Genomic DNA, 23,780 nt, shown 5'->3' with positions numbered 1-23,780 from the left:
TCCCTAGTGCTTGCCCTCCGTTGCTAGGGAAATTTCCCCCACTGCTTGCCCCCGTTGCTAGGGACATTCCCCGATGCTATGAACATTATCCCCTTCTTTTCCCCTTGTTGCTAGGGTTATTTCCCCACTTCTTCCCACCCCCCGTTGCTAAGGAAATTTCCATTACTGCTTCCTCATTCCCCCCGTTGATGGGAAAATTGCCTCCCACTCCTTGCCACTGCTTCGTTGCTATGGACATTTCCCCACTGCTTACCCTCGTTGCTAAGGTTGCTTGGGACATTTCTCCTAGTCATTCCCCCCGTTGCTGGGGAAATTTCTTCCACTTCTTGCCCCACGTTGCTGGGAAATTTCCCCAGTGCTTGCCCCTGGTTGCTAAAGACATTTCCCACACTGCTTGCCCCGTTGCTGGGGCCATTCCCCGTTGCTAGGGACATTTCCCCCACTCCTTACCCCCGTTGCTTTAGAAATTTCTTCCACTGCTTGCCCTTCGTTGCTAGGAAAATTTCTTCCACTGCTTGCTCCCCATTGATAGAGAAATTTTCCCCGTTGCTGGGGCTACTTCCCCCACTGCTTGTCCCTCGTTGCTAAGGAAAGTTCTTCCACTGCTCGTCCCCGTTGCTAGGAATATTTCGCACACTCCTTCCTACAAGTTTTGTACACGTAAAATCAGTTGTGTTACTAAAATGTTTGTACTAAAATTATTTCTGTGAAATGCAGAAATCTGTCTGATTCAGATCTATGAGGAGTTAAAGAATGAAGTGATTTTCAGGTGAAGAATTTAAAAATATATCTGTCTATTGCAACTTTCCAAATGCATATATACATTTTTCAGTATCCCTATATATTGTGTATGGTATTTTCTTTAATACGAACTATTGCAAAATTAGTAATACACAGTAATGCAAGTTAATAACTTGACATCAAATTCATAATACCATGTGTCATGGCATTCTATACAAGGTTGTGGCATACACATTCTCATTACTAGTAATATTTTTCTAATGTGCAGTTCAATCCACATAATGATGATGAATTAATTTATTTATTCAGTAACATTTGCAACAGGCTACATTCACTGGTAGGCCTACCTTGACAAATAGCATTTCAACAGAAACTTTTAAATTAATGTTACTTGTAGAGTTTCCTCTAATCAACTGATAATAAATGTAATAAAGTTGCAAACTCACTTACTAATTTTATAAGTAAACTTCAGATGATTAGACTTGATATGTAAGCGTATCATATATTTTCTACCTGCTTTTTTAATAGTGTAGAAATTTTAAAAGCATTTCATCTGTTTAATTTCCATGCTGTTTTAGCATAAATACATGACCCCGGAAAACCTTTAAGTTAGCCGTTTTTTTGTTCTTTATAGCAGAATTCTTATTTGACTAAGAGGATGTTGTGGTTTACATCACTTAAGTGTAACAAGGGTAAATAATACAATGCTCATTATTGGAACAGTAGATGATGTTCTTTATGTTACAGCCAGTGCATATTATCATAGAAAAACAACCACATGTCCCCAATAATCCCATTTTGTGACATTCACTCACCTACATGCTCTATTGATTTAAAGTTAATGGTAGTAACTTTTACAGGTCCAACAGTGGCACAGAGGTGTGTCTGCAGACTCACACCACCAGAAACTGGGTTTTGATACACATGGTGGGCAGATAGCCCATTGTATAGCTTTGTGCTTAATTCCAAACAATTAGTTAATCAATCTTTATACAGTTCCATTGGAAGATGGATTAAGGGCTGTTCTGTTGGCCATTTTGATTTCAAAGTGTTTACAGCTTCCTATAAGCAAGGCTAATTTAGCATTCTATATGTTACTTCAAAACAAATTCACTAATGAGTTTCTTTGCTAGTTTTTGCTGCCTAGTTAGGAATTATAATGCATGCTTATGATAATTTGGTGAAATAGTCTATCAAAACCATAGTGTATTTATTCCCACTGTTTACTTTGTGGCCAATGTCTAAACCCATCAACAGAAGCTCTCTCAAAAAGATTCTCAGCACCCATTCCAGTAGAAGTGTTCTTTTACTTTCTCTAGTGTTTTCTCAACACTTAATTGTCCAGCATATCAAAAGTTATGGAAATAGCAGAGAGCTAAAAGTAGGCCTTATTTTATAGTGGGATATTTTTATTCACGACATAACAACACCTCTTTTAGGTAAAATAATTTCCACTATGTCAGTAAATCTTTTTTTTGGGCTGTATGGAATGACTGTTTGCCATAAGAGGTTTTTTTTGCACTGTTATTGACTCATTGGATAATTTATTTCAAACTTGTATCTTTTACCTATAAGCCTTCCAGTTAAGCATTAGATCACACTCGTTTTTTATCATTTTGGATATTCCAATTTGGCTATATTATGTTGTACTTTACATCAATCATCTTTACTGTCTCATGATTCCCTATTTTCACAGTGTTTATGTTATTCATTACTAAATAGTTTATAGAATAATTACCAGTGTTTTTATGGTACTGTTCATGGTGATGCACAAAATTAAAGAGTACTCCTTGTGTATCTGGAGCCATCTTGCTATCTGACTTTCTGGTTACAAACCTTTACCAGCTTCTTCAATGTTGCATGATCTGTCTGTAGTGCAAACGTTTGTCCATGTAGATAATAATAAAAACGACTTACAGCTCAAACAATACTTGGTAATGTTCTCTGTACTTAACTTTTTTTCTTCGGTATTCATTTTGGTAAAATAGAGAACCACGTGCTATTTTCCATGTTGTATTTTTGAGATCAGTTTCAAGAGTTGGGTCTGCTGTCTTCTTAAGTTTGCTAAATGCTTGTTTACAACCAGCAACCCAAAAAATATTATTTGATTTTCAAGTAATAGGTGTAGAGAACATACTTTATCAAACTTTGGTATGGTTGTTGTTAAATACAAAGGTACACAACGAGCTCTCTGAGCTATGTTCATCTCAGGTATCAAAAACTGGTTGTTGTTTTTTTTTTTTTTTTTAAAGTTATAAGGCTTCAGACGTTCTGTTAAGCCACTGGGGATGCTATGTGTCAAAGAATAACTTTACATGAATGATGTTAATAAAAGCATACATAATCTATAAAAAAGTCTTGCATCATGTAGGTTCCTAATATTGGTTGTTTCTAAAGAGATTCAGTCTGGAATGGGTCTGTAGATACTACTTCTCTGATGGTTATGTTGATAATTCATCTAATGGTAAAACAATTCACACTTATTGAGATTCAGTTTAAAGTTTCCTTTCTTCAAATGATCAAAAACTTTCCTCAGCCAATCATAAGAATAATCAAGTCGACCGATGTGTGATTATATCATTCAAGTAGATTAGTACGGTGTTAAAGTGGTTCAGAGGGAGAGCACAATCCATTAATCATTAAAATGTAGCAGGTGAATTATGTAATCCAAATAGTAACACAATGAACTGTTACAGTTCATTTCCTCTTTCTTCTCTGAACTTAATTTGCTGACTTGCACTTGCCAATATCCAGTTTTAAGATCCAATGTTCAAAACCATTTTAATCCAGATAAAGCACTTAAAGTAAATTTAATCCTTCATAGCAAGGAGACATTCTTCATTCTAACTTATTTTGCTTTTAATTATTCACAAAGTATCTTGTAGATCAACCAGTTTTCTTCACAACTACAATAGTTGTTATCCATTGAATGATCATTGGTTCTATTACTCCTTTCTTTGTATCTTCTATCTCTTTGAATGTCTTAACCTGTTTTACAAGTGGAAATCTTGTAGTTAATTAACATATTGGAACTGCATTTCCAGTGTAAATCTTATAAGAAGTTTCCATTGTTCAGGTTAAGTCATAAGGTACAGTTCAAAATGTATCTTGATATTCTGTGAGCAAATCATATAAAATGTGGTATGAAACAATTATAAGACCTCCACACCTCTTGTGAGGCAGTAAGCTTTTGTTTTGTGGGGATTTAACATCTGATTTATTTCTACATCTTGTTTTAAAGGTGACAACTTCTGATTTTCTTTGGTGTGGAATAGTATACTGCCTTCACATCTTGGAATATCCCTTTCATACATGACTAATATTTTATAGCTGTTGTATTTATGGTAATAATGGTGACACATTTATTCCTTAGATGCACAAGAGATTTTTTTTACCACTGATGACCCTTCCAGACATACTGGGGTGTTTTGTTCTAGCTTCTTTCAGTAAAGGTAGCTTCCAACTTTCTTGTCAGGACAGCATCCTGCCGAGATTCTTAGCAATAAACTTAAGAGCTTATGGACTGTTCTTTTCGTTGTTTTATAATGAATTTATCATCTCATTTGAACTTTACCCTGTAGTTTAGTTAATCCCAGTTTTTTCTGTATCTGGTTAATTCTTTATTGTTCCTTTGACCTAGTTTGGTTGAACCTCATCTTTATAGTGCTACTTCCCTGATTTTCTAAAAGCTATTGATTCCTCAGAGTTCAGCTGTAATAGTCCTGTTTCCCACATTTATAACAACCTCTCTTTTCTGAACTCTCATGGAATGCGTTTTTATTCCATACAAACCTTTGTCTGCAATTCTTAGCAATATGTCCTTTCAAGTTACCTTTGAAATTTCTTATTGTCTTACAATTAATTCTTGTACTCTATAACTAGTTGTACAGCTTATAACTTCAGTTCTTCTATGCTATTGTAAGGGGGAATTAATATTTAAATACTATTAGATATGATGATCCTATAACTTCTAGAAGGTGCCTTTAGTTGTTTGTCTGTGACTTTAATGAATTAAAATTCTATCACAAACTGGATAGCTTCTTTTAAAAACCTACACCTACTTTCCTGTAGTCTGATTCTCATAGCATGTTATGGAATATATAAATTTGTCATGTGCCAACAAAATAAAAAAGACTAAGGAACATTGAGCGATCCGTTTTGTTTATTGTTTGGTAATATATAACGGTGAATCCGTTGTACGTTACCAAATAAAAATTAATTTATTTCTTTAATAACGTTTCCAGTAGGTTACGACCATTGGCAGGCCTAATTTCATTAGTAAAATTTCAACCGAAACTAATGATCGCCTTACTTGCTTGTAAACATATTTGCAAAATTTTCTCGATGATCGATCTAAAACAAAAATTAACTCACTGACTGGCTTTCTAACTGAATTACAACGAATATACACAATATAAATCCCTGTCTGAAGCCCTGAACTAAATAAAAATGCATTTTATTTCGACTAATTAATTAATTCAATCACTCATATTAGTGTTTTTATACAATCCACTTTTCCCTATACTTTAAAGCTGACCCTGCATGGCCAGGTGGTTGAGGCACTCGAGTCGTAATTCGAGGGTCGCGGGTTCGAATCCTCGTCACACCAAACATGCTCGCTCTTTCAGCCGTGGGAGCGTTATAATGTGACGGTCAGTCTCACTATTCGTTGATAAAAGAGTAGCCTAAGAATTGAAGGTGGGTGGTGATGACTAACTGCCTTCCCTCTAGTCTTACACTGCAAAATTAGGGACGGCTAGCACAGATAGCCCTCGAGTAGCTTTGTGCGAAATTCCAAAACAAACAATTCTCCATAATGCAGTTGTAACGTTTTTTTAAGCATTCAGTCCAGAATTTAATTTTGATATGAATATACATATATGTTACATAAAATTAGAAGTTAAAAGTTGAGTAAGAGTCAAAATTTCAATCACACTTCAGGTGTCTCTTGGGAAACAAACATCGTTGAGCCAGTTCTTAAAATGTAGATGTGTATATCCATTCATTAGCAATGTTTGGGGCCAGAAAGAAGATCAAGATAGATTTGTGTGAGTGAGGATAAGTACCTATTGGGAATACATTTTCAGTGTAGGAAAATGTTAATGTTTCCTTTTCTCCTCTCTTTATTGGAATTATTAGTAATACTGTCTTTAAAAAAATCTTATTGGAACATGCAAAAAAAATTTATATTACTATGTTACTATTTAAAGAGTGTCTAGTGTGTGAACAAACAAAATAGCCAGTAACTTCTATTGACCCCAGATTTGAGAATTTAAAATGAATTAGACTTCTTAGTCCAGGTGTGTGTTGTTTTTAAGCAAAATGGATAATTGCCTATCTTCTTACACAAGTAAAAAAAAAAAAAGATTGATTAATATTTGGTGTGACCAGCAAGATGTTTTTCCACATTGATTTTATGATATGAGGAAAATGATAAAGTGCAGTTTTTCTCTGTACAACACAATTGTTAAAATATCTCTTAATATTTAACAAACAGAGGTACATATTTTTTCCACCTATCTATTTTAACACTTATCTGCTTGAAACTACATGTCTGATTCATCCATTCTCTTGCTATATATATTTGGTCAATCTTTCTTCATAAACCCTATATTATATAAATTATTATTTAACTGCAAATTTAAAGATGATATTTGTAAGGAACGAGAAAAATGTCATAATGAGTAACCTTTGTTTAAGTATTTTGTGAATACTTTAATTAAGAAAATGTCTTTTGGGACATGCACCTAGTAATGAAAGTTAACCTAAAAACAAATTTCTTTTGATCACAGAAAACGTAATGAATTGGGTAAAACAGGTATGTCTCTTTCTATTAGTGCACGAAATAATAACTGTTACACTTACTGTTGTCATATTTAAATATGAAAACTGTAAAAATAATGGATTTATGCACACTTTATTTGATAATCCCAAAATATTTCATTTATAATTATATATTTTAATGTTTTAAGGATGGAGAGGTAATAATGAACAACATAGACATTAGGGGGCCAGAAAATAAGAATGCAGAAGTTGAATGTGATGGAAGGCAACTGATAATTGAAAAAGATGATAGTGAGGCAGAACCACCACCATTGCCACCTCGAACCACCAAGCCACTAACTGATGTATCAAATCAAAGACTCATTCCAGAAGATAGAAGGGTGTTCACTGATACCCCGAAAACTGTATATAGTGACTCGCCACCTTCAGGCTTTGTTGATAAAAAAGTGGAGTGATATAAATGCCATTGGAGAAGATATTTCCATGAACAATAAAGAATCGTCTTTACTCCTTGAAAATAATAGGTAAGTGAGAGTTTTTCTTTCAGTTGTTACTTCAACTAAGTTTGTAATTGCTTAACTTTTTATATTACATAAGATATAATTTAAGGACATCAGAAAACCTGCTGGTCAACTAAACCATCTCACCCTTTAAATTAAACCTTAAAGTAAAACACCCAATGCCAGCCCATATTATTTCAATAATTATCAAAACTTTCCATAAACATCCTTAAATTTAGATAGCTCACCATATCTGAAGGCAACCCATTTCAAAGGCATATAATTTCTTAGAAAACTGTCTTAGCTGGAGGTGATTCCTACCCTGCCAAAATTTATACTTGAATTCCCTTCTCTCTTACCATTTTCACCATTAAGTAGAAATAAAGATTATGCCACTTGCAACAGCACACTGCTTGGATGGCTTAAGAGACTGATCAGCCAGAATACTAAAATATTTTGCTCCATAAAACTGTTAAGGTTTTTCTAGTGAAAATTCAAATTATAATATCCTACATGTATTACCTGGTGTTTGTTATAGTTAAAATACATATTCTGTTCTTCACCCAACTCAAGAAATAATCCAAATTCTTTAGTTAAGCAGCAGCAATATCCTCCTAATGGCCAGCATCACACAAGATCTTAATATTATCAATAGATTTAATTAATTTATTTTACCATTCCTTCATCTATATCATTGATGTAAATCAAAAAGGCAAAAATCCTAACACTGAACCCTGAGGTAATTCACATTGACATTAATCCAATTTGACTGAATTCCATTCATAACAACCCTTTTTGTTTACCCATTAGGCAAATCCATCCCACCTTCATTAGTAGTTGAATTTGTTATCTCACTGTAGAGTTTGTTGTTAACAAAACATGAATTTTGTTTGATGATTGTAAAAAATTCCAGCTTAAAGCCGTTCCTCCTTTCTCTATTAATAAAATCCCAAATATATTCAATTTCCTTGCTATCAGTTCCAAAACCCTCAACAGGCTGCAACTTAGTTTACATATGAAGCCATTCCTTTCCCCTGTATTCCTATTAAATAACGTGCCATCCTGTATTTAAAAGAAATTCATGTAATATTTGTCTACTTTCATTCAAGCTTCAATTATTCCAATTACATTAAAATCCTCTTTTCAAACTTGTTTTCTGAAGTCTTCTATTTTATTTCTTTTACTTCTAGAATTACAATAATAAAAGATCAGCCAGCTCTGAGAAATTTCTTTACTTTTTTTCCTATGATGTGCTTCATTACATATTATTTTTCTTCATTTCATTTAGTTCATTCTGGCCCTCAGCACTTAACTTGGTTTAAAGCTACCTTTGCAAACAAGCCTGCCTCTGTCCTATGTAAATGTAAGCCATCCTTCTCCTAAATGCTCCCTTTTCTCATTGAACCAGTAACGGATAGATGACATTAAAAGAAAAGAGACTCGTTTAAAAAAAAAATATTTTTAAAGCATCTTAAGACAAGCTGTGAATGTGTGAACTGTAGGCTGTCTCTGGTACACATTAGTGTAAAGAGCCATAAGAAGGAATCAAATCTCTTATTCCTATTTAATTAATATTATGAACAATTTTAAAATCTAAAACTAAACAGTGAATTTATGGATATTAACAATTAATAACTTATAATAATTTTTTTCTATAAAAACTTAGGCCCTTGTGTATCATTCATTTTACAACTGAAACCTTTTTTTTTCCTAGTAACTCACAGCAAGCAAGGTGTGGAATTAAATGTATTTTAATAATTCTTAAGTTTTTATGACTGAGATAAAAGGCACTTTTACAGTATATGGACAGGAGGGTAGGAGCTTGAGCCCATCGGGCTACCCTCTGCATGTCACTATATTGTATCAGTCCTACAAATCCAACCACCTTATCTGCCCATCCTTATATATTAACCCCAACCTATCATTCAGCCTTAATGGCCTACTTGTAATTTCATCTCAACAATTAAGTGTTAGCAATATACATGACAGAAGTAAGTTTTCCTTTATTTAGTTTGATTTTTTTGATGTAGCAACAGGTCATCAGTAAAGGTCACATCACAATGGCATTGAAGCCATATCCTTCAATATTTATGAAATAGATTATTAATATTCCTGTAGCAATTTATTAGATTAATAATGCATAAGTCAGTACTTCAGTCCTATGTTTGTTTTGCATGGAATATTGTTAAGACTTACCATTTGTGTGTATGCTTATATAATTAAAAAAATATATAGCCAGTACTATTACTGTGTGCATCGACAGTGATAAAAATTTAGTAAAATTGACATATCCTCAACCACACATTATTTAATCTCCAGTTCTTATCATTACCCGCTATCACAGGTGTAATATTTAACAGTAGAATCCTAGTGTCTTTTTCTATTGCCAATAAGAAAAAATTTGCTATGTCTAGGAAAAGTTAGATATCTAATCCAATCACATTTAATTGCTGTAAATAAATATAGTTTTCAAAAGCTTGGACGAAATATATCAACATTTAAAGTGGTGGCTAAATAGGATAGTTGTTTGTTTACATGTTTTTTATGGATTTTATTTTTACATGTACCTAGCCTTCGTATATATATATATATATATATATAAAGTAGATTTTAGATGAGATAAAAAAGTTCAAAGGTAATTGTGAAAAAACAACAAAAATTAGTACAGTAAGATATAAGTGACAAGTTAGTTTCTCAATAGATTGTTGATTATTGAAACAGTGTTGAAAATAAATTAATTTTGTATTTTTCTCCATTATTTGCTCAGTGATGTTGAATTACGAAAAAAAAAATGTAAAGAACATATAGAAAAGACAGCTGTAACTATCCAAGAAAAACAACAAGACTATGAAAGGTGGAGACCACATAGTTTGTTATTAAAGCAGATATCAGTAGGCTTAGTTGTACTATTTGGAACAGGAGTTTTGATGTATCGATATTACATGAGAGGTTGAATACTTAGTGAAAGCAACCCACATAATTGGTTAATCTTTTATATTTTTAGTTCACAGTTTTATTTTATCATATAAGAAATCCCTTCACTTCATTCTCTCTCATGATGACAATCAATTAAATTTCATTTATGTTTCATTGTAACCAGTTTATTTAGTAAATATTGAAGTTTTTTAAGTTGTACATCTATTTGCTATTATGTAGGTAAGTTTAACCTATGTACTGTTATTAGAATTTTCGTTTTAATAATTTAGAATGGTATTTTTTGTAGTTTTTTTTAATGTTATCACTCCAAAGCAATTTTGTTATTTATTAAAATGAGATAAAAAACAAATACACAATAATTATTTTGTTTTTTTTTCAAATGAAGAAAGGAAGGATATTAAAACTGACACATCGCATTTGTATTTTACCTGTCATTATAAGCCCAAACGTTGATTGGAAAGGTTATTTCTATTTGAATTAAAAGTGTGGAAGAAGTGAATTTTAATAAAACAGCATTTTTAATATTAAGAACATCATTTCTTGTAACACTACCCTGATTAGTTATTATTTATTGCCATGCTAAAAACAAAAACCACATTGCTTTCATCTCTTCATTCTTCTGTGGTTTTTGTCACACACAAGTCACTGAAGTTTTACAGTATTTAGTGTGTATATATATATATATTGTAGTAATTACTTCATTTTTTACTATCATTATTGAATACTGCAAATTCTCTGTCAAAACCTTCAACAAAGTTTCATACTAAAGGTCATTTTAAGGCTGAAATAAATATGAAAAAGTAAATGAAATGAAGTATCATGTTTGTTTCTTTACACAGTTATCGTTATCATAACTTAAAAAAGGGAACTCGTTTGTTACTCTTTAAAACCTATATTATGTTTATTGCAAGACAAATTCACAAGTGTAATCAAGAAGATGACAGTTTTAAGATCATTGTCAGACCATTGTTTACACATGTATTTCTCTAAGAGGAATTTTTTGTTTTGTACTGGAAAACATATAGTCATACAAGTTTATATTTTTATTGAAGTTTTTACTGTGCTGTGTATTTTAGCTTTCAAAAAATAGCAAATATAACTTCTGAGATGCAAAAATGATTTTCATAGCATGAAAGGTAGTTAGAAAGAGGCATATTCAGTAAACTTGTCTATTATACATCTTGCTCATACATTTTCCAAAAAATGAAGTTTAACTGTGATTTTACTATCATATTTACATGAAAGATCTTCGAGATTTCTTGAACAATACTTATTGAATGGTCTATAAATCTACAATTTTATAAATTTATAATGAAGATTGCCTTGCATGTTAATATGGAAATTGTTTGTGCTTTTACATTTTAAGCCTTTCAAGGTAATAAAGTATTAAATAAGAGATCAAGGGTTTTCAAAAATTTAGTTTCTCTTCTAAAGCAAGACCAAAAATGTGCATCATTCTTCATATATATTCTCCTCATGGGCCAACATAGTTCATGTTACTATGTGGATAGTGTAATGATAATATTTGAAGCCACTAGAAAAGTGCAATAACTCTCAAAAAAGTGTTATTAAAATTTGTTTTCATACTCATTAAGTTGTGTGTATCATGAACATCTTAGTTACACCTAATTTTCACATTTTATACTGTACAGCAGTACACAGTAACCTCAAGAATGATTGAAAATAAGCTCATTTTTTTATTCATTAAAGTTTTAAATATCTGAGCAGATGGGAGAAGTTTGTACTTTTGCATACTACTGTATGTTTTTCATAGTGATGAATTTTTCCGAAATAATTACTTATTGTAGGGCAAAATATGTAAAAAAGAGGAAACTTGTCTATTTTAAAATATTGTTGCCATGCAGCAATTTTCATTAAAAGAAATATAAAATCATATTTGCATGCTTTTCCATTTTACAAGCATAGTACCACAAATAAATTAGTAAAAAGCAGTAATTTAGAAATGCTTGCACTCTGGAATTATGTTTATTTTGTCTAAAGTTGCTTGTTATTCTTAATTTGGGGATGGTGATGGAAATTTATCACTTGTAATTTTGTGGCTTTTAGTAATAAACTATAATATTTCAAATACTATAGACCCCAGAGGTGGGTTAAGTTCCAGAGTTTACATTGCTAAACACCAGAGTTCAGAAGGTCATAGTGCACATAGCCTAATTTGTAACTTTATGGTAAAAAACAAAACAATTTATAACATGGTTGATTCAAATTTACTGTACTGGATAAGTATAATTAAGGATATTCTCATTCTAAATGTTGTTTACTTTAATATGTAATATGTGATGTTAAACCCGTAATAACGTAGTTGTCATTGAGAAAAAAATGAGTTTTGAATTATTTGCATACTGCAAGATAAGATGGTAGGTGTTTTAGGTGTGTTTTGTTTTCAAATACTAAATTGTATGAATATATCTCAAGCATTTAGTGCAAGAGAAAAATAACTTAAAAAGTGAAAATTTAGAACTGGTATTTTTGAAAATTATGATATTTGCTCAAGATATTCACATGAATTAGTGTTAATTTTGTCATTGGTTTATAAATTTAAACTCTAATGTTCATTGTTGGTCAGGTAGAAGGAAAACAAATTATGTCTAAGTTTGAAACATTTTGATTATATCATGGCCTTTGAGCTTTGACTTTGGTTATGAAGCAATATAAGTAATAACTTCGTCTTCCTTACAAAATGGTGATGTCTAAAAACAGATGAAATGTTTTGGGTAAAGGAGGAAATTGAAATAACATGGGCAATAATGTCTTTACATTTAATATGTTTTAAAAAATTGTTAAATATATACAGGAACACATTATTATATATATATATATATATATATATATATATATAGAGAGAGAGAGAGAGGGAGAAAGGAAATAAGTTAATTAGTATACATACATAGAACAGCTTAATCCATAGAAGTAGTGAGAAAGTATAGGACATGTCATATACCTACAACATTTTGTTACTCAGTATGTTATGCTTATTGAATTTCAGTACATGAATGTTCAAAAATTAGTTTGTTTCTACTGTTGTAAGGAAATGTAGTACCACATTTAAGACATTCTTTCCTTAACACTGATCATCCTAATAAGCTCTTCATAAATGAAGATATAGAACTATTTGTATTTTATACTGGTAAATGTACTAAATAACAGTTGTCAGGTAATTGGTTTTATCAAAATTAAAAAGCAGCAATTATGTTTGCAGTTGTTTTTTGTTGGAAATTGTCACTGTACAAATTTGGTTGATAATAGGTAACATTAATACTTTAACTTCATTACTATCTTTTTTTCAATTATAGATATAAAGTTTTCTGTTATAAAGTGCTTTGAATGGGACCTAAAAGTTATTATGTATTCTTATACTGCTGTATGACTCGCTTAAATGTTGCTTCAATATTGCTGTTTTTTTATAACAGTGCTTATCATATTTGGAACCACAATTACAGCAGAACCTTGCTTTTCTATGACCAGTGAAAAGATTTTGAATAAAAGTAACTGCAAATAGAATGTACATATTTTCTTAGGAATACTGTATATGTATATATATATGAGTCTGTATGACTGGTTTTGTTTGTTTATATTTAGATAATCAAAGATGTGAAGAACAATTAATTAGAACAATCTATAAGGCTGGTTATTCATAATAATGTCTACTTAATAAAAATTCTTTATCTAAACCATATTAGAGGAGCTTCTTTAACTGTTATTTCAGACAAGAAAAACAGTACTGATGTATATGTATGCATGCACTTGTACATATATCTATATAATTAAGTTTCTGTAGATTTTTTTCATTATCAATTTGTAGTAAGAAGTAAAGTTTTAAGTAATTTTTGAAACGCATTATTTTGCAGTACTTCCATTTAGGTTTCAAGTAAATACACATATAAATCTGAAACAATTATTTTAACTTTTAATAAACTCTTATGTGAATTCTTTATACTAATTAACATTATATTAAAAAATATTTAAAAAAATAAAAGAAGCTTTGCAATTGGTAGACGAGATTTAAGGATTATTTAGTATTGCAACTGAAACAACAGTTTTCTTTTAAGATGATTCATTTCATACTAAAAAACAAGATATAAATTTATACATATGTATTGATAACAAGTATATAATACCATAATAGGATCTGAAATTATTTCTACAGTTATTACATAGTATTTGATTTTTACATATACTTTAACTGTGTTAACTCATAAAACTGTGGTTGCTATGGTTGAGTTTCAAGCAACGTAACAATACAATGTTGTTTGAGTCAAATGTCATGCTCTGCTTAAAAGAAATGTTTTGAGAAAACTAAAAATTATAATATATAATATGAGTATATTAGTGTTATATTGTTTGAGAGGGGTTCCTTTCCATTACTGTAAATTCCATTACAAAGATCAAAAATATTTGAAACATGTAAATGTTTTATTTTTTGTCAGAGTGATTTTTTGTACTATGGCTATGACTTAGGAACAACAGTGTAGCAATATTAAGTAAATGCTCTTAGAATTAGAGAAATAATGTGGTTGGTATCTGTTTAAATGCATCATGAAATACTCAGTTATACAGAATTACATACTCCTATTACTGTCATAAGTTCCTCACTTGAAACTAGAAACAACTACCAATTATTGTCTGATTGCTATTTTAACTATGAACAACCTATATTTAGAGTTACATTCTGGGTAATATGGTGAATATCAACATTGCAGTAAAAAAGAAAAAAAAGAGTTTAACTGAATAAACGTAGGGCCAGTCCATTGTGTCAACTTTGTATTACAGAAATAATTTTGACTATAACTCCAGATGCTTAAATCTTATCTTCACAAAGTTTGGCAAGCTTTTTGTCAAGTGGGAAATTTCTTCCACTGCTTGCCTCCCATTCCTAGAGAAATTTCCCCACTCCTTCCCCCCTTTGTTGGGCAGATTTCCCCCACTGCTTGACCCCCCATTGCTAGGGACATTTCCCCCCGATGCTAGGAAGATTTCCCCCACTCCTTCCCACTTGTTACTAAGGATACTTCCCTCACTCCTTCCCCCCGTTGCTAGGGAAATTTCTCCCACTGCTTGCTCCCCGTTGCTAGGGAAATTTTTTCCACTGTTGCTAAGAACATTTCCCACACTTCTTCCCCCCGTGTCTAGGGATATTTCCCCCACTTGTTTCTCTTCGTTGCTAGTTACATTTTCCCCACTCCTTGTCCCCCGTTGTAGGGACATTTCCCACACTCCTTCCCCCTGTTGCTAGGGTCATTTCCCTCACTCCTTCGCCCCATTGCTAGGGAAATTTCTCCCACTGCTTGCCCCCGTTCCTAGGGAAATTTTTTCCACTGCTTGACACCCGTTGCTAGGGAAATTTCCCTCACTCTTTGACCCCGTTGCTAGAGAGATATCTTCCACTGCTCTCCCCCATTGCTATGGGAATTTCTTCCACTGCTTGCCCCCGATACTAGGGACATTTCCCCCACTACTTTTCTCTCGTTGATAAGCACATTTCCCCCACTTTTTCACCCTTGTTGCTAGGGAAATTTACCCCATTGCTTGCTCCCTGTTGCTAGTAAAATTTCTTACAATGCTTGCCCCTCCATTGCTAGGGAAATTTCCCTAGTGCTTGTCCCCGTTCTAGGGACATTTCCCTTACTCCTTCCCCCCGTTGCCAGTGAAATTTCCCCTACTTCTTTACCCTCGTTGCTAGGGACATTTCCCCACTCCTTCACCCCGTTGCTAGGGAAATTTCTTCCATTGCTTGACACCGTTGCTAGAGAAATTTTATTCACTGCTTGCCCTCCATTGCTAAGGACATTTCCCACACTCCTTCCCTTTATTGCTGAAGAAATTTCTTCCACTGCTTGCCCCCCCATTGCTAGGGAAATATCTTCCACTGCTTAACCCCCGTTGCAAGGGAAATTTCCCCCACTCCTTCACCTCCATTGCTAGGGAAAAATCTTCCACTGCTTGCTCCCCCGTTGCTAGGGACTTTTCCCAGTGCTTGCCCACCGTTGCTAGGGTAATTTCCCTAGTGCTTGCCCCCCTTTACTAGGGAAATTCGCCCACTGCTTGACCCCGTTGCTGGGAGATTTCCCCACTCCTTCTCCCCATTGTTAATGAAATTTCCCTGTTGTTGGTGAAATTTCCCCCACTTCTTTTCCGTCGTTGCTAGGGAAATTTCCTAAGTGCTTGCCCCCATTGCTAGGGAAATTTCTTCCACTGCATTCCACCCGTTGCTAAGTAAATTTCTTCCACGGCTTGTGCCCATTTTTAGGGAAATTTCTTTTACTCCTTCCCCCATTGCTGGGGAAATTTCCTACAATTCTTGCCCCACGTTGCTAGGGACATTTCCCCCACTGCTAGTCCCCCGTTGCTAGGGAAATTTTTTCCACTGCTTGACTCCGTTGCTAGGGACATTTTCGCCACTGCTTGCCCCGCATTGCTAGGGACATTTCCCCCGGTATTACTGAAATTTCCCCCACTTCTTTACCCTTGTTTCTAGGGAAAGTTCCCTAGAAACGGGGGCAAGCACTTGAGAAATTCTAGCAACAGGGGCTAGAAACATTTCTTCCACTGCTTGCCCTCCGTTGCTAGGGAAAGTTCTTCAACTGGTTGCCACCCGTTGCTAGGGAAATTTCTTCCACTGCTTGCCTCCTTGTTGCTAGGGGCATTTCCCTCACTGCTTGCCCCCATTGCTTGGAACATTTTCACCACTCCTTCCCCCCATTGCTTGGAACATTTTCACCACTCCTTCCCCCTGTTGCTAGGAATATTTCTTGACACTGTTGCTAGGAAAATTTTACCCACTCCATGTCCCCTTTTCTAGGGAAGTTCCCCCACTTCATTCCCCTTGTTGCTCGGGTTGCTTGCCCCCCGTTGCTAGGGAAATTTCTTCCACTGCTTGACCCTCGTTGCTAGGGACATTTCCCACATTCCTTTACCCCGTTGCTAGGGAAATTTCTTCCACTCTTTGCCCCTGTTGTTTGGGAAATTTCTTTCACTGCTTGCCCCCCGATACTAGGGACATTTCCCCCACTTTTCCACCCTTGTTGCTAGGGAAATTTACCCCATTGCTTGCTCCCCGTTGCTAGTTAAATTTCTTTCAATGTTTCCCCTCCGTTGCTAGGGAAATTTCCCTAGTGCTTGCCCCCGTTACTATAGCTTTATATCAAACACAAAATATTTAAATAAAAATGTTGTTGAATAACTTATTGAAAAAATATGTCGAGGAATAAATATTTTTGCAAGTATAACATCATACAACATGAAATTATATTGTGTGTGTGTTATTATAACATTATATAACATTAAATTATATTGTGTGTGTTATTATAACATTATATTGTGTGTGTGTGTGTGTGTGTTATTTTGTAATAAAGCCATATCGAGCTATCTGACATGTTCACTGATGACAATGAAAACCCTGATTTTATCCTTGTAATTCTGTAGTAAAGTGCTGTATCACCCCAGGTTTCCAAGAATTTCCAGGAATGTCAGTGTTTATAAATATTTTAATCTAACCTAGACTATGCTAACGTATCTACTTAAATAGATGTTACAAACTTGGGACTTCCTAATAGAGCCACAAGTCTATTCATGTGTTATTACTGATATAGTCACCAATATGGTTGCCTTCAAACTTTACTCATCTTGGCTCTTTTATGGTAGATGATATTTAAGTCACAGTGTGGGGATGCTTTTTCGGTAAACACAGATGAATTCCTTTGAGATGGACCAAAATTACCACGAGGTTTCAGAGATGTCACAGAAAATTAAAGTATATCTAAGGGTAAAAATGTAGAACTACTCAGTTACACAGTTTACCACATCACTCTAAATAACAAAACATCACTGGAAAACACAAGTTACAGCAAAATATACTTTGAACTTTAAATACGAACAATTAATGTGGACTTAAATTGAGAGGTGAAAATGTACAAATTACATGGTCAGCAATTAAGTGATAAAGATATTTCACGAGGAAAACATCAGTACTTATTAAAAACTAGATTTATTTTAATATGTTAAATATCATGAGATCAGTTAAAATAATCTATGAAGTTTAAAAACGTATTATATTCAATTTTTACAAACTTATCACTGAGAAAGAGAATATGTTTGGGAATAAATTATCTATCACAAGTGTCAATGATGTCTTAGCTGTGTACAGTTTCAAAAATTAATGTTTTCATTCTTTATTGTACAATAAATTACTTGAATAAATATCTCTATAAATGATTCCTTTTTAGTGAATATTTGTTAGCGCTCGTAAAAAGTTTATCATATCATATTTTACTTCATCTTTCATTATATTTTAATTTTTTACATATATTTTTCTTTTATTCTTACCTATCAATTTAACTTGTAATGAGACATATCTAATATTTATACAATAAACAATATTTAACAGTTTTACAGACATTTCAGTTTGAATAGTTTGATCTAAAACAGCTTCGTTTTTTTTTGTTTTGTTTTTTTTAAAGAATTTCCAACTCATAAATGAGACACCAAGACTGACATTCTAATGAACATTTGGCCTGGTTTTTGAATAAATTTGGTATTAATTGAAATCTCATATTTTGTTACTAGTTTTTGCCAAATGTTGGTCATTTTTCTGCTGATATCGGGAATATATGGTATGCAACAGTATACGGTTACATGATTTTTTGATTTGTAAGGTATATTTACTCTTGTTGGTTGATTTTCCTTTATGTCTAGGTGTGTGCGTATAATATTTAACTATGGTTTGTGGAGGAAACTTGTTGATGTTGATGAAGTATTGTTTTATTTTTCTAATTCATCATTAATTTTATCTGGTGAGCATATTTCGTTTCTTAGTGTGTTGAGTTTTTGTTCTGTTTCATGTGCTGAGTCCCAAGGTATGTATAGTCCGGTATGGATGATTTTTCGTGGATTTCTGTTTTAAATTGCGTGTCGGTTCGTGTAATTTTGAGTTTAAGAAATGATATTTGATTGCTTTCTTTCTGTTCACATGTGAAGTTAATGTTGGGATATATAGAGTTAATGTGATTAAAAAAATTAAGCGGGTGTTGTGTGGATGTGAATCTCTTAATCGTGTCGTCTACATATCTGTACCAGTTTAGTGGCGGATGTAATGCTGTGTTCATTGCTTGTGTTTCAACTTGTGTCATAAAAATATTGGCTAGAATTGGTGATACTGGGTTGCCCATGCTTAGGCGATTTGTTTGTATATAGTTGTGGTTGTTGAACATGAAGTTTGTCTTCATTGTGGTGAATTCTATGAGGGTTGCTGGGAATGTCTATTGATGAGTTAGAGTCTCGAATACAGAGTTCTAAAGCTATCTTACAGGTTTCAGTGGTTGAGACTTCTGTAAAGAGGGATATAACATTGAAACTGGCCATTAAGGCTTTATGATTAAGTTGATTAAGATTAGACTTGAAATTATAAGAGTCTTTGATAAATAAGTTGGCTGATGTTACATATTTGGAGAATGCCCATGCTTTGTATTTACCAAGATTGTAATTAAACAATTCATATGTGGATGTTATTGGTCATATTGGATGATCTGGTTTAAGAGGTTTGGGGATGCCGATTATTTGTGGTGTGTGTGAGTCGGTCTTGCGTAGGTAGGAATAAAGTTTTTGAAACTGTGTTGGCTTTTTCATTTTTAGTAGTAATTTGTTCAGTTGCATTTCACGTGTCTTTGTTGGGTTTGTGTGTATTGGTTTTAATTTGTTTTTTTCTCCGATAGGATGTTCTTTATTTTTTGGATGTATTCATTCATGTTCATTATGACTATAACGTTTCCTTTATCTGCTTTTAAAATTTTTATGTTTTTGTCTTGTTTTAGGTTTTTAATGGAATTAATGTCTCTTTTTGTAAGATTGATTTTAGCTTTTTGTTGTGAAATTATGTTGATGGTTTAGTGAGAAAATTATTTGAAAAAATCGTTTAAAATGTTGTTTTTAGGTGTTTTTGGAAAATATAAATTTTTAATTTTTTTGGGAAGTTTGGCTGTTGAAAGTCAATAAAATTGTAAGAGTTGTCTTTCTGTTGGTTGTTTTCTGAGGAAAGTATCACAAGTCTCCTCGCTAGGTCTTCTAAACATGTTTTAATTTCTAATGTTGGACCTTAGAACCAACCTAGAAAATAACCAACATTTGGCAAATACTAGTGGTAAAATATGACATTCTAGTTAATACCAAATTTATTCAAAAACCAAGCACAAATCTAAGTTCTATATTATGTAAAAACTACAATGACAAACACCACACCAATATTATTTATAAAATACAATGTGATAACTCCCACGACTTCTATATTGGAGAAACAAGTAGAAAAATGGAAACCACATTCAAAGAACACAAACAGTCACCTTCACACGTTTTCAAACACTGCAATTCAATCTTTGGCTTTCCTTCCATCCAACAGTTCCTCAACTGCAGAAGTAAAACCCAGGAATTTATTGTTCAACAGAACAGAATTATTATGATCAATTTCCTAACTTTTAAGTCAAATAGTGTTCTTTCTGCCTTTCTGATTGTCAATGTTAGTTGATATATCTTTTCCATGTAAATGTTTAAGCTCCTCCTGAAATCTTACTGTCATTCTCCACAGTCTACACTTTACCTGCCTCTTCTTTAATGAGGATAATCTCCAATTTACAAATTCTACACATAAATTGCACATCTTCATTACTAGCTTCCTTCAAAATACCTGCCAGTCCAAAGCTCCCAAATGAAATCCCGTCATTGTGCTCGTTACATCTGACAAACTTTGAACGCTTGTCTCCAAGTGTTAAATGTTGTATTGATACTTGCAGCCTTACAGTTATCAATACTAATTAGCATAATCTTTTGCTAACAGCTACTACTGAGCTTAACATTTAAGAATCAATTACATTATTTTTTTATCTCTACTCCTTCTTCACAATAACGTAATGAAGTTTAGCTATATAGAACTTTATAAATTAGTATAACTGTCAACATACGTGAGGTTAATAACAAAATATTTTAGTCTGATTTATAATCTACCTATTTTTATAGGCTGGATCTAAACTAGCGATCTTACTTGAAGTAATAAAGTTAATTCTTAAAACACCAAAAGATATTAAAACTTTTATAATAGGCTCGTTACAGTTACTTGAGTTCACTAATTTTTGCTGTAATAATAAAATACGAAGAGAAAAACAGTTTTAGTAAACTATATTTTAGATTATATTTACTTAATATAAAAATATATTTATCCTGTTCCACGATTTATCACAAGCTTATCTTTAACAAAGCCTAAAATACCGTTACAATGTTAAGCCTATTTAAAATTAAACCTTGTTGTAAAATCAACACATTTTAAGTTTAAATTGTGACCATCTTTCTTTTATTTACAAATCAGACTATATCTAGTTGTTATTTAACCCAAATGACTTCGAATTTTAATATCAAGATTAAATAACTCACAAATTTATAAAAGCGACCATGATGATGAGCGTTAACATCTAAAAATATATATATATATTTGATAGCATTTAAACGACAAAAAGCAACCTGAGCGTTGAGAGAATTTTTGTTCAATCGGAAATTTAGAATGAACAGATTTAAATAATAACAAATGCAACGAAATGTACAAAATAACAATTGATACACACGTGTTAGAAAAACTACTGTAAAGAAAGGCTCAAATATAAGAATAAACCATTAATATAATGATAAATATGAAATATTATTACTTCATCAGCTTTTGTGTCCTTTCCAACAATATAGTAAGCTACTTTAGAAATACTCAACAATATACACCGTATCTTAGGAACCAAACTATCACTACACTAAGTATCGAAGTCTCTGTGAAAAAAACAACTGCGGCGTATATTTCAAAATATTAATTTTACTAACATAATTACAAAGGCTCTTTGGAAGATTTGAGTTGACATTATAATGATGTCTATTCTGGAGTGTTTAACTCATGTATTTGTGTTGCTTCTAATATGCTGTTGGAGGGATATCTTAATCTTGACTTTCTTTAGGGGTTTAATCGTAACATCAATAATGGCTTCTATATGCTATTTAATTAAAGTAATGATGGCTTCCAGTAGATGTAAGATCATGGAAGATATGAAAGATGCTTTAAAATATATGTCTAAAGAAATCTGTACGGATATCTTGATATATCTGATTATAATTGAGATAGCTGACCTACGACGACTACATTACGTATCCATGATGAATATCGCAAGATACCTGATTAACGTAGTTGTGGTGGTTCTCCTAATCTGTTTAATTACCTCAGCCATGATAAATGCACTAAAACATTCAAATAATGTCTTTATAGTGGTTATCCTAAGTTGTTTCTTTAATATAATCCTGATGGTTCTCAGCAGATGTTTGACGAACATTGTCATGATAGCCGTATTAATATGTTTAACTTCATTATTCATATTAATTGTTTTGATGCGTGTGACTAAAATTGGAATAATAGATATCGTGAGATACTTACCTGAAAAGGTGATGATCAGTATCTTAGAGAAACTGATTAAAGTAATAATAATGACTACACTCCGATTTATAATAAAAAAATACATGATAGCTGTCCCATATATCTCATTTTACGTAGTAATTAAGGTTAAAATTTTTTTTTTTAATTTAATACGGGAATGATGATTAGTAATGTCGATAAACACCCACGTGTAGAGAAATATATATGCAAAAACGGCTCGTTTGGATTGAGAAATTATTTTACATGAAAGAGCGAACAACGTTTCGACCTTCTTCGATCATCGTCAGGTTCACAAAGAAAGAGGTAAGTGACCGGAAGCTGACCACATGTTTGGATAGGGTTGTGCAACTGAGTGTCGGAATGTAGAGGGCGGTGTTAGATGTTTGAATATATAATTTTATTTATTTTATTATATTAATATAGCTATAAAGGCATTCCTTTATATTGGTTTATTTTGGGTTTAAGTTGTTGTATAAGTAAGGCTTCTTTAATTTTGCGTTTGTTTATGTTTGTTTCTTTATTTAGTATTTGAGTGTTTTCTATGGTTATGTTGTGTTTATTTGACTTGCAGTGTTCGAAAACGTGTGAAGGTGACTTTTTATGTCCTTTGAATCTGGTTCCCATTTTTCTACTTGTTTCTCCAATATAGAAGTCGTGGCAGTTATCACATTGTATTTTATAAATAATGTTGGTGTGGTGTTTGTCAGTGTAGTTTTTACATGGTATAGACCTCAGTTTTGTGCCTGGTTTTTGAATAACTTTGGTATTAACTGGAATGTCATATTTCGTTACTAGTTTTTGCCAAATGTTGGTTATTTTTCTGCTGATGTCAGGAATATATGGTATGCAGCAGTATATGGTTCAGTGATTTTTTGATTCGTGAGATATATTTACTTTTGTTGATTTTGCTTTCTGTCTAGGTGTGTGCGTAAAATGTTTTCTACGGTTTGTGGAGGAAACTTATTGATGTTGATGAAGTATTGTTTCATTTTGTCTAATTCATAGTTAATTTTATCTGGTGAGCATAGTTTTATGGCTGTGTCTATTTGGTTTCTTGATGGTTGATGGTTTTGTGAGACAATTCTTTGAAAAAATCGTTTAAGATGTTGTTTTTTGGTGTTTCTGGAAAATATAAATTTTTAATTTTACCTGGGAAGTTTGGCTCTTGGATGTCAATAAAATTATCTAAGTTGTCTTCTATCTGTTGGTTGTTTCCTTGTTTTTGTTTTCTGTAGAAAGTATCACAAGTCTCCTGGCAAGATCTTTCTAAACATGTTTTGATTTCTATAGTTGAAATGTACCTAGGTGCTATTGCGAAGTTGAGTCCTTTGGGACTCAGCACATGAAACAAA

The 23,780-nt window shown here is 32.7% G+C and overlaps 1 protein-coding gene and 1 long non-coding RNA gene across 3 annotated transcripts; one reads left to right on the top strand and one right to left on the bottom strand.

Annotated features, from left to right (window-relative positions):
• Window positions 1–456: 456 nt before the first annotated feature.
• LOC143257455 (uncharacterized) lies at window positions 457–22,414 on the bottom strand. 2 transcript variants are annotated; one of them, XR_013031861.1, is made up of 3 exons: window positions 21,665–22,414; window positions 17,577–17,739; window positions 457–643 (listed from the first exon to the last, which is right to left on the bottom strand). It is a non-coding gene; the product is annotated as an uncharacterized LOC143257455 (long non-coding RNA). The 2 variants fall into 2 exon arrangements; XR_013031862.1 differs by lacking the exon at window positions 457–643 and having other exon boundaries at window positions 16,703–17,739.
• On the top strand, window positions 6,416–10,662 carry LOC143257449 (uncharacterized). The gene is made up of 2 exons (XM_076516143.1): window positions 6,416–7,049; window positions 9,793–10,662. Exons 1-2 carry the CDS (start codon window positions 6,868–6,870, stop codon window positions 9,977–9,979), a joined length of 369 nt encoding a protein of 122 aa, XP_076372258.1. The 5' UTR covers window positions 6,416–6,867; the 3' UTR covers window positions 9,980–10,662.
• Window positions 22,415–23,780: the final 1,366 nt, after the last annotated feature.

Source organism: Tachypleus tridentatus, chromosome 7, assembly GCF_004210375.1.
Source record: "Tachypleus tridentatus isolate NWPU-2018 chromosome 7, ASM421037v1, whole genome shotgun sequence".
Lineage (NCBI taxonomy): Eukaryota > Metazoa > Arthropoda > Merostomata > Xiphosura > Limulidae > Tachypleus > Tachypleus tridentatus.
The sequence above is the reverse complement of the archived record's forward strand: the minus strand, read 5'-3'. Positions and strand labels throughout refer to the sequence as shown.